The sequence below is a fragment of the Temnothorax curvispinosus genome, unplaced genomic scaffold (genome assembly GCF_003070985.1).
Source record: "Temnothorax curvispinosus isolate PA1 unplaced genomic scaffold, ASM307098v1 QBEX01016001.1, whole genome shotgun sequence".
NCBI classification, from domain to species: domain Eukaryota; kingdom Metazoa; phylum Arthropoda; class Insecta; order Hymenoptera; family Formicidae; genus Temnothorax; species Temnothorax curvispinosus.
Genome location: NW_020225781.1, coordinates 137,380 through 149,544, shown reverse-complemented (window position 1 = coordinate 149,544; position 12,165 = coordinate 137,380). Strand labels below are relative to the sequence as shown.

At 44.2% G+C, this 12,165-nt stretch overlaps 2 protein-coding genes across 3 annotated transcripts in view; one reads left to right on the top strand and one right to left on the bottom strand.

Moving 5' to 3' along the window:
- The window catches only part of LOC112466215, a 110,770-nt gene that overhangs the window by 7,460 nt on the left and 91,145 nt on the right, over nucleotides 1–12,165 (bottom strand). The window contains exons 7-8 of the mRNA XM_025034181.1: nucleotides 5,002–5,151; nucleotides 380–522 (exon numbers count right to left, since the gene is read on the bottom strand). Coding sequence (XP_024889949.1) covers nucleotides 380–522; nucleotides 5,002–5,151 — 293 coding nt within the window. The remainder of the gene's footprint in view (nucleotides 1–379; nucleotides 523–5,001; nucleotides 5,152–12,165) is intronic.
- The window catches only part of LOC112466214, a 120,645-nt gene continuing 110,876 nt past the window's right edge, over nucleotides 2,397–12,165 (top strand). For both annotated transcript variants that reach the window (XM_025034176.1, XM_025034175.1), the window contains exon 1: nucleotides 2,397–2,578. In XM_025034176.1, coding sequence (XP_024889944.1) covers nucleotides 2,455–2,578 — 124 coding nt within the window. In that variant the 5' untranslated portion in view covers nucleotides 2,397–2,454. The remainder of the gene's footprint in view (nucleotides 2,579–12,165) is intronic.

Below are 12,165 nucleotides of genomic sequence, written 5' to 3'. Positions count from 1 at the left end.
ATCCCTACGGCAGCTCGACATACTAACCAGCTGTGCGCGAGCAAACGCGCTTTTTCGCGAGCGCTTGTCCCCGCCGACTGAGTTTATAAACAAATTCAGCAAAAGTACTCATTTCTCTCATCGACCGATCGACACTCCCATCAAGCGTCGAATATAACAAGAGCACATACACTGAAAAGTTACCGCATCAACCACAATCGTCACACTTATTCCCAAACAATATTCCGGGCAAGACAGCGAGTGTCGTGAAGACGCGGAAAAATTATAATTTTTTCACAATTTTCTAAAATGTCTTTTCCCGAGAGCGATTTTGAAATTTGGTGTTACTCGGGATATATTAGTGCGAAAGAACGAAGAAACAATGTAGCGGCTGTCTTACCGTGTTGGTGCCCTCGACGAGATTGGGCTGTCTTCCGAACCCGAACTCCTTCTTTCCCGAGAATACTTCGTATATAAGTTTGCCGTTGAAAACTGCAATCTTCGGCTTATACTTCCGTAATTTCTCGAGAAGAATGTGACTACCTGCAAAATAAAAACAAGGGTTATTACTTTTATTCTATATTAATATATCACACGCTTATTCTATATTAATATCACATGTAAATACATTGCAATCACGATATAATATTAATGATTTTATTTATGACTTGTTAATGATTCGTACGGAATGAGGAGCAACAACTGATTAAACATCCTACTTAAACATCCTACTTGACGATCGATTAACATAAATGGCATTTGCTCTCTCTTTTTTTCCCTTCTTTCTCTCTCTCTTCCTCCAACGTTCTCTTTTATCTCAAACATTTATTTTAAAGCTTAAAAATAAATTCGATCAAATTCAAATTTCGCACACGGATTTACGATAGGCGCGCAGCACATTTACGCTCGCCTATAATTACCCTAACTTATAAATATACACATTATTGCATAAAGTCATTGATTACGCCTGTCGCTCCTTTTTTTTCCTCGCGTTCATTCGTTGAGCGCTATTTACGTCGTGCAAATCACCTATTCCATGTATTTTCGTAAAAAAGAGAGAGATTATATCGTAGAGCGTTTGATAAAAAGAGGCGCTCGGTAACAATAATAATAATTGAAGATAGATTCTTTATCACGAAGGAAGTGACAATCGAGAATAATGTACAGTGAACGAAATGACGATTTCCGCACAGTACAATCGACGCAGATATAAATGCGGGTGTAATTGTCTCAATTACAGGATTTAAGTCGTTCATTGGAATCACGTAATTACTCGAAATTCTCTTTGATTCGAAAGTCCCTTGTATTCGGATCGTTTTTAGTCGATGCAATCGCGATGTAGGGTCTCCGTTTCCAACAATCGTGCCCTTCTCGTATTTTCCAAGTTGACACGTGTGCTGGTTAACGCAATACGCTATAGGGGTCCTCAATCAACGGCCCTCGTAAAGTTTTATTTAAAAAATTTCGACGTTATAATACGAAAGAATTTTAAAATGGAGATATTTTGTTCTTGTATGAAATTAAAAAAATAAATTAAAAATTAAATAATTCAAATTATTTTTTACATTAAAATTAAAATTGAATAATTTAAAGTTTATAATTAAAAAAAATTAAGTAACAGGTTCCCGGTTGTTACTAAGAATTCTGACCTGTTTGACAAAGAAGGTTGGGAACCCCTACGATACGCACATCGGCGATAACCTTAAACGCGCGGCCGCAGCCGACTAATCTCATTTGAGGCGAGTGAGCAAAGCGTCCGACCGCTGCTCCGCTCTTGCACTTCCGGTCTCATTAATTTATCGGCTACTTTATTTCAGCGAGACGTCCGAGACACGTTTGACGCTCCGGCTAATACCGACCGGACGAACGTCCCGCGGAAACCGGGGAGAAACGGCGATTTCAGGGCGAGGACGTATAGTCGCGAGTGAGTAGTTTATTGGCTATTAATTATTACCGCTCTCGTCCGCTCCTAATAAATAATAGCGCTTTTCCGGAGCGAAGCTTAAAGCGGATCGAATACCGCAATGCCCGCCGCGAGGGGGGATAAAAAGGGCGCGTAAAACGGGAACGCGCTTGTGGAAGAAGAAATGTAATTTGACGACGTTTCGAAGCCGAGGACGTCCGGTAGCTTTCTTTCTCGTTTCGTAAAGAATTCGGAATCGATCGCTATATCCCGCGACAATCGTCGCCTCCGCATTTTCCGCCGTAATCGACATCGAGATTAGAATTAATCGGAGGCGCGGCGCCGCTCCAACGATCGGGCAAATCGAAATTCGTAGTAGGGCGACATTTATATCCGAATGGAGGGGTCCACATAGCTTTCGGCAGGGCGGTACGCGTGTCGCGATATGCCTCTTAGAAGCGTGCGGCCGATCAAGTTGGCAGTACTGCCGCTTCCCGCGTCGCGTACACGCATGGCCGCTACGGTCCGGGCGATCGGTCCGTAGAAAAAAGGTTTTCGGGATAACATTCGGGATGGAGCAGACCGAGATCGACGGTTCGTTCGGACGTGAGTGCGTCGACGCGATGGGATGGGACACGACGTTCGTCGAGGAGGAGCGGCTGCCGCCCGCGGAAGACACGGACGATCCGGAGCACGGTGAGCACCCTTCGATCCACGATCCACGAACGTTTGCGCTTCTTTTCCGCCGGTGCTACGGCGCCGCGCCGCGCCGCACGCGATTGCGACAAATGGCGTCGATAGAACGATTTTTCGGCGAGACGTGTGTCATCTCGGCGACGATCCCGCGGTGCGCGGTCGATCCGTGAGGGCATCGGAGTAGCGTCCCCCTCCGGAGCGGCGAATCGATCGAGACGGAGCAGCGTCTCGACGAGAGACGTTCGTCGGAGCAACTCGGTTTCCTCGAATCCCGGAAAAGCGGAAAATTTTCACGTCCTACGTGGCACACGGGAAATGTAATTTAGGAATGGTACTCCGGAAAGAAACATGGTGCCGCCGCCGCGCTCGCCCGGCTCGCTCGGCCTAACCTGTTGACGCAACAGACCGGCTCCTTGTCTCATTAGCATTGTTATGTTTATCTTTTTTTTTTATGTACCGCGGCACCGTTGCCGTTTTGCGTTTTTTTTTCTTCCTTTCTCACGGATATCGGGATACGCGCTCACTTCACTCCCGAGCAAAGTCCGGATTGTCCGCGTGGATTAGAAAAAAAATTTCAAGGCGCGCACGTTTGTAAATTTGTGCAAATTAAATTAACAAAACGATTGTTGGCAGAAGTAGAAATATACGAGGAAACCGAGCACGCCCTTCCTTCCGTCGACGAGAAATCAATTTTTTTGAAAGTTTTAAACCGGTTCCGTTTGAAACACCCTGTATACGCGATAGCCCCCCTCCCCCGTCATTTAGGCCGGACTTATGAATGGGAGTAGAAAACGATTCCCGTCGATATGTCCTTTTGCTCCGAAAATTTCTTCGCTCGCGGCATCGTGTTAGAAAATTCGGCATGAAAGAAAAACGGCTATTTATTCCACCGTCCCCCTCTCCCCTCCCTCCCGATGGACGTGAGAGATAACGCACGCACATGGTTGCTCGGAAAACATGTGAGCGTAACAATGCGTAACGCGTCTTTTATTTCGCGAGGAATCTCGCGTTTGTTTATGGGCGTGCGCTCGACGCGATTCTGTGGCTACGGTCAACGTGGCGCTACAAATGCTTCGAAGCATTCCTCTTCTCTTTTCTTTCAATGAAGAAAGAAAGCGAAGAAGAACGCTCCAAAGTATTTGTAGCGTCACGTTGACCGTAGCCTGTTTCACCGCTCTTGAGAGTCGGTGCCATGCATTGAAAAACCGAAAGAAGAGCACAAGTGAGCACGAATAAACTTGAATCGACCGAGTCCGAGGTTCGCGTGGCGAGATTCATTTTGCACGTCGATATCGAGGGAGAACAACACTTTTTACGCTTGCATTTACTTTCTTCACTTCGATAATTACTTTGTATTCCCATATAATTCACGATAATTCACATTGCATTCGCACGGGCTTCGGACACATATACTTACATCGCGTCGTGAACGTTATATATGTTGCGGACACGTGTATCTACCTCAGATACCCATTACGACTGTCGCTAGCTGAAGTCGTAAGAATGACATGCTCGAACGCAGTAAAAATTTCTAGAACTTTCTGAGCGACTTCACCAACGGGACAAAGAGTGCCCTAGGGATAGGTAGGTTTCTTTAGTTCCCTCGTCATGTGGGCAGGATAGAAACGAATAGAAACGAACGTATAGGACGAATTTGAGCGTTAAGCAGAATCGACCAATCGCAGTCGAGGGATACTCGAGCGATTGAGTGATTTTCTTAGCGCTCAAGGGCGTTCCTGCCAGCTTTCCTCGGAGCTTCCTTGAATTTCATTGGCTTTCTCGATTGTTTAAAGACAGTCAGCAACACGAACCGTTGCCGACGAAATATTACCAATTCGTAAAACACGTGTTTGTGTAAACCTGGGTGGTCGATTCTGAAACCCTAACTATAGCGTTACAACTTCAACTTGCCCTTGAAGCTGTCTGCTCTATTGTTCCAACGATCACATAAAAGGTCATACATAGTTCTAACAAACTATTGTTTCTTTGTTCTGAAACGTTTGTCGTAACCTTTATGAGATTTCGAAAAAGAAAAGTCGATTCCAAAGCAGCAGCCGTATAAAGGCTCTTAAAGAAAAACCAATTAGACATTCTGTATATAATTAATCACATTGCAAAAATAAATTCGCAAATTTCAAGTATGTCTTAATTTCAGCATATCTAATGTCACGATTATATCGAGACTGCGGAGTTTAAATTCGTAAATATTAATCGGGACGAGAATTCCATTTTGTTTTTTACACGATGAAATATAAATAGCGATGAAATATTGTATAACGTGAATATAATACGAAATTAAAAATTAATTTTCCCGCAAATTATGTCGGAGCGATATCGGGTTATGCAATAATTATTTTCACCCAAGATTTCGTAATTATCTCACCGCTTCTTGCAAACGTATAAAAACCGTTCGTCATACTAACCTTCTTTAATTTCCTTTCTTGTAAGATCCGCGCTGCCTTTCGTCGCACGTGCTACCATATTTGTAAAACCGATGCCGAGTCGTAAAAGCTTGTAATCGTCGTCCGCAGTCAACGGTTCGGGCGTGAGACCACTTAGATGTAGGCATTTCCCTGAAAAGAGGAGCACAATGAAAACAATCGCTTAACTGCATAAATTAATAGTAAGAACATAATGATGGTGCCCCGCGCGATCATAATGAACTTCATTATCCCGGATAGTGAAGTATTAATTTGCGAATCGATCTTGATTACTAATTTAAGATCCACCCGCAAAATTAGACTTTCAAATTAAATACTTGATAGATTATTAAATTAAAAATTTAGTTTTTCTTATTATTTTTCAAGTCTTGCAGAGTAATTGATAGCCACGGAAAAAAGGAGAGAGGATGAAATTATTATTATCATGTACGCATTAGCCTGTACAGCATGTTACACGCATCGCCGAAGCACACATGGGCGGCTTTTAAAAATTTTAATGAAATCGACGTAGGCGATATTATGCGATCCATTTTTAATTTTAATTGCATAATGTTAAGCATTAAATTGCTTACTTGCGGCGCCATTATAACGAAACGTATAATTGCAGTCGTCGCGTGAACGGCCAAATGACTTCGCAAAGCTATTGTTCCGCGCGAAATACTCCGTATTTTGTTAATAGGCCGCGCTCGACTATTTATATCCCATTAAATAAACGATCTAAATTTTCTGATAGGCATAATAAAGCCTCGCCCCGGCGGAGGCTTTCGCGCGGAGATAATGGAATTGTTAGAACAGAAGCGCGCAGCGTGTCTATTGTAATAGAAATGACAACCATTGTTGTTTCCATTGTCGATGGTACCGCGCTGGTATCGTTTTGCCCGGATTATACTAAAATCATCGTCGTGAATTTTATCATTGAAGTTTACTACTTGAGATATATTTTAATCGGACAACGACTCACCCGGTTTTTTTTTCCTGATTACGACTTACGCGTGGCAGTATTTTAATTTAACAATTCGAAAGCTTAATTTTCTCAATCGTTTATCCTTTCCGAAATAATCCATTCAATTGCCAAATCAATTCTATCATTCTACAAATTTGGAAATTCTATAAGTATTGATGAAATTATTGGCATTCTATTATTAATTCACTATTTCTACTAAAGCACGATGACTCCATTGTAAGATTACTTATTCTCTTTTAATGCCGATCGATTGCAAAGGTGAATGCAGAAAGAGAGCGAGAGAGAGAGAGAGAGAGAGAAAAAGAGAGCGAACTATTTCATGAAGATATATAAATTAATCTCGTGCAAGATGTACAAACGATTAGCGGTTGACCGCTTGAATGTTGCAACAGTGACGAGCGTCAATTAGCGTTGCGAATCGCAAATTTCCATTGTATAAATAATAAATAGCGCGTATAAATAGCGTATAAACAGCGGTAAATCGTACGGACGACAATTCGTTCTAAATATTGACGTATGAATGCTTGGTAAACGCGCGCGATCGTTTATTTCGTATCGCGAAAAGCAAACACGGCGCTTAACGTAACGTATAAAAGGTATTCGCGTCGGTTTTCCCGCGGTTATGCATCAAATCGGCAATGCGTAGTACATGGCCGTTTTCAAATTCAAATGGTCGTTTTTAGTAACGGCCGTACGAATGAGCAACTAAATACTCGTTGTCAAGTAATACCCCGGAGAGTTTTGTTTTCGACGCATCCGCGAAACTGCATCGCAACAATTTGACGGCCAAATATTTTGCCGGCGGAACAAATGTTGCAAAGGATAGATTCGATGGAAAAGGATTAAACGGTTTGGGTCACAGGCGTGTGGGTCGCGCTCGGTACTTCCTACTTAAAAGTTAAATTATGAGTTCGCCTAGTGCCACGTCTATGCGACTAGAAATAATCGCTTCTCGCTTGTGAAGGTTGATTTGGCAATTACAAATAAATTATTTACGCGCTAAAGTCTCGCTTCGTTAATCTCATGCCTTAATCGTCACAAAATTAAACATCTTGCGTTACGCTACTCGCGTGTTATAATCATTTTGAGATCAGAGCTTGAGTAAAATTAAAATGTGTATAAAGATGGATATTTTACATCTGCAATAATATCTACTTATAAGTACGAATATATGATTGAAAAATTTATTATCAAAGTATATTATGAAAAAAACGTCACGCTGAAGTCTCTTCTCTTATAGCGAACGAAAACGAAGCCTTCTAGTTGTTAAATGTCGCTGTTTAAGAGTTAACTTTCAAAAAAGTTAATAAAAAGGTTCATAAATTAGAACACCCTTCTGCGTTTACGGTACATCGATAATAAATTTATTTACCGAGACAAACGCCACAACAACGTTGAAGCAATAAGCATCGCACCTCGTCGTTCGCGTGAAAGAAAAGAAAGTCGCGGGCCCAGATAAATCTTTCCGCCGCTCTCGCGGTGATACAGGTGCACGGTGCACGGAGGTACACACTCACACGTATCCGCGTGTACACGTGAGACGACGACACCCCCGGTGGCGCAAAATTACAATCGTCGCCAAAGTCTATCCCGCGAACGTTTACCCCCAGGCAGCAGATAGAGATTTATGACGCGGCCTCGGGAAATTCTCTCTCTCGCTGCTTTACTCCAGTGGCACCGACCTACAACGGGCGCGCCGCGCCGGCACGACCTTGGAGAACTTCGGAACAAAGTTAAACGCTCGTCCGCGGCCGTTGCACGCTTTCCGGCACAACGTGCCCGACCTCCAAGACCGCGGGAAAAGGCACGAACCGCACGTGTGTGTAATGCCGGTTCCACATTGCGGTCCCTCCCCCGTGACCCGGGTCAAGTCTTTTCGGGAATAATAAATTCATGCATAATTAGCATAAATCTAGGATGGGAGCGATAAGAAAAGCTTAAAGAGTTAACGAATGCCTAAGATCTAATTGGAGGCATATCTTTGACAGAAAGTTTATTTGGCATTAGTTTCTACCGTCTTATTACCTATACGTCTCTTCTTTCTCTTCGAGAATTGGCCAATTTCTCGCGAGATGCTCATGTTATTGGCGAGCAATGTTCGCGAGCTTTAGTATGGACGTCGCTTAAAGCTCGCCGCGGCGAAGGGGCCATAAGAAGGAGACTAACGGCCGATCGAACAAACTTTATCGAGGCGAAACGCGACCCTCCTCCGTCATTCACGACGCTAACCTAACCCAACTTGACTTCGCTCGACCTTCCCGCCTAGCCGGGTGCTTTATGGTGTTTCGAGCGAGGGTGTGAAAAGTGTGTTTCCTCCTCCCTCCTCCCTCCCTCCCTCCCTCCCCCGTACGTCGATGGAAAGCAAATGCGTTCGTTCCCGCGCCGGGTCGTCCGTAAATTGTGACTCGTCTCTGATACGGACGTAATCATGGAACTTGCGATCCCGGGCGCGAGTCTATTTTTTTTTAGGGTTGGGAAATTATGGTAATTTATGGAAAATTTGAGAATTTTCCGAGCGAGGAAAAAATAGCTGAAAACGCCGAACTTCTGTCACGGACGTTCTTTGTGAGTTAACGTCTCTGTGAAACAAATTCTGCCGCTCGAACTCTTCGCTCTTATCGCGAAGTTGTTGCTGTTTTTGGAAATTTTTGCCACTAATACGATTGGCGATATCAGTGTTGATAATACCGTTCCCTACTGGTTTGAAGGATTTAATTTTTTCAGCATGAAAAAATATGCAAGGGATATAAATTTTTAAAATATCTGATAATGCCGTTAAAAGTAGAAATAAAATACGGGAAGGTATACGTGATAAATATTAATATCAATGCAAATATTTTTCTGTAATATGGAACCATTGTTTCTGCAAATAATTTACGTATATATATTTTTACTGTAGCATATTTTTATTAATGGATACCTCTGAACCGTGCAACTTGATACATAATCGATGTGCAATATGTGAAATCTGAAGATAATATTTCCTATCTGCAAACCGAAAATATCCGAATAATTAATTTCGATATGATCTCAATTAGTATCACAAATTAATCACATTACTAATATTCGCTGACATTTATAGGAGATATTAACTGCAATTCTCAATATTCTAACTCTCTAATTTTCTTTGCATATCTTTATTTATCGCATATGATATATATATAATATACCCAATAATATATATATATATTGGTCTTAATATATCTTTTACGTAGTCGAGAATAATTCTCTTTGAGAGAGAAAGGATGTTTAGAGAGACATTTATAGTTTTTAATTCGTTCTTCTCTCCAAAGAGAAGGCACTAATTCGTCACGTCACACGATTGAATGGGTTTTTGAAGATTTCCGCAACAAGTATTTTCTCAGCGTGATTTTTCACGGTCCATCATGTTACGGCGAAATTGTCAAAACTCCGGACGCAAAAAACCCCCCTCGCATCGTACTTTCTGAACTTTCGGACTTCAAGGCCAACGCGTACAGTACGTTCTCCTTAAACTCGCATTATGGAATTCCGGACATCAGAGAGAGCGCAACAGGACCTTAGGTATCGCATTTTTCTTCTCGCCCGTTCCCACTTCTTTCTCCAGGGGTCTCGTTCTCGGTTACGAGAGACGCGGCGCGAGCAACGCTTTCCCGAGAAGAAATATCGCCCCTGATATTTTTCTAATGCGCGGAGACTCCGACCCTCCTCCTTCATTTCCAGACAACGGTAACGATGCGCGAGGGAGTCGCGGGGGATCTCGGCTATCATTTAACGCGAAATGTACAGTTTATTATCTAAATGGCCGCTAACTCGTTGCGCGGATCGCTCGCAGTCGTGTAAGATTTTTGTAACAGCGGTAAAGTAAATTATCGCGACTCTTCCCTCGACTTTCGTCGCGCCGTCGTCTCATATTCCGGGTCTCTTTGTCGGATAAGGGAACGGTTTTCGTTAGATATCTGTAACGCGAATAATTAAAAAATTGTTCGTTTGTGAGGCGAAGCTGCTATATTTTATACGTCATAAATACGCAAACCTTCTGTGTGTATAGTGACTTGTCGCAGAGATAAATCCATTTCACTTTGGACATCTTAATCGTCATCGGTGAACTCCGACGAGCATTGTTAGTCTCGCGCTTTATCAAACGCGCGAATTTCTCGATCGACGAGTATATTCGCGTTTGAAACGGCGTGAAATCGACATGGACGATATTCCACGCTCGTCGCTCAGACGAAAGGCGAGCCGCAACGAAACGGCGGCGGTGGCGACTATCGCAAATTTCTCAAACCTCCATTGACCTAGATTTCGCTCCTTTTTTTCCTCTCGGATTCTGAATGGACGCTTGCTTCGAGTCGGTGGCGATGGCGAGAAACGAGCTAGCGGTAGAAGAGAGAAAGAGAAGGGATATACGATGGATAGAGAGAAAGATAGAGAGAGCGCGTGAGAGAGAGAGAAAGAGAGAGAGAGAGAGGAGGGTAGCGGACAGGGGGAAGCCAGGTGAAAATCGATGCAACCGAGAGAGACCTGTGCGTGGGTAACGCGGGAGACCGCGCCTGGAAAATCAATTTTCAGGGTTTTCCAGGACGAAGACCCGTCGGCGGCGACCTAGGAAACGGTCGAGAGCAAGTTCTGACGTTGCTCTCTTTTTCCCACGCCGCCTGCGTGTCGGGGATGAGGGGGTGGGTTGAAAGGGGCGAGGAAAGGGGCGGGCGAGAGGAAGAGGCGGGTATATCTCAGTGCCACAATTTGCGAACGAGCACGTATTACATCCAGGTGTGCTTAATGATATCCCCGCGCGAAAGTCTCAAGACGTCGGATGCTTTTTCTTTCTTTCTTTCTCTTTCTCCCTGTCTTGCTCGGGTGTCGTCGCCCGCTTCTCGAGTAATTTCAGCTTTTGTGCTCGCGCAGGGCCGAGGATATTTTTTTAATTAAAACGCGCCGAGGGGTTGGCGCGTTTAAAGCGAATTCGGTCGCTCGCGTGCGACTTTGAAGCGACTTTTTCCTCGTCCGATACGCTGCCACCGTCCGGCTGTTAAAACGAGATAATAGGGAGAAACGTCCTTCCGGGGTGATTCAAGCGGGAGATCTTCAGGCTTTCGCGCCTAGAGCCGCCTGCATCTCTCTCGGCAGTAATTCCACCGACGTCTCTGTTATCCGAGACACAGCGGGATACAGTTTCACAAAGGCGCCAAAGGTAAGAAACAGGCGTTCCCTGTATAATCGTCATCCGATAGCCAACATAGTACTTTCCCTTCGGACGCTCTTTTCTTTTGACTCTTCGGATGACCCTAACCTACTGTCCACCTAATATTGCCTTCATTGTCATTTTTATTTTTATTTTTATTTTGGTAATCATGAGAAATGGAATTAAATAACCTTCGTTTGTGTGGCACACAATCTTTATACATTCTTTTCTAGATTGTAATTTAAGATACAAAATAAAATTGTGAGAAATAAAATTCGCTCACCTAAGTTAGCTTCGCAGCAACGATGATAAAGAAAATCCTAGGTCTCATATTTTTAACAGACATTCTTTGAGCGAATCGTGTTCAATCACGCTCGAGAGAAAAACGCTCTGTAATACGCTCCGAGAAATAAGGTTCGTACGGGACAACCGGACGAAATCTCAGCGTTGTATGCATTTGCCTAGTCACCGAGGTGTTTTTTTCGGCAGAAATTTGGAAAGAAGTAAAGAAAAAGAGACAGAGGGCACTAAATTCTAGGGAGGTAGTGAACGTGTACGGACTGTAAGCTGCTATCGAGCGGATAGGCGTGCGACAACCCCTCTCCCTTCGTCGTACCCCCCTCGGCAGCCCCAGAGTTCCCTTTTTCCTCCTGCTCACCACCCCCTAACCAACCCCTGTCCTCCCTGTTCGCCCTCTACCGCCTCCTCCTCCTCCTCCTCCTCCTCTTCCTCCTCTCCCGCCCCTCTTGGACCGAGCAGCAGCGACAGGGTGGTCGGTGGGTGGAAAAGGGTGGAGGCTGAGGCTACACGTTTTCCCACACTCGCCCTTCCCGCTCCCCCGACTCTCCTCTCTCTTCGCCATCCAACGCGGCACCCTTCGCCTATCTCGCCCTTGCTCGACCCAACCCCCTCGCTCTCCCGCTCCCTTGCCTTCGTTCCTCTCACCCTCTCTCCCTTTCTCTTCGCCTCACTCTCACAAATACACACACACACACACACACACACACACACACACACA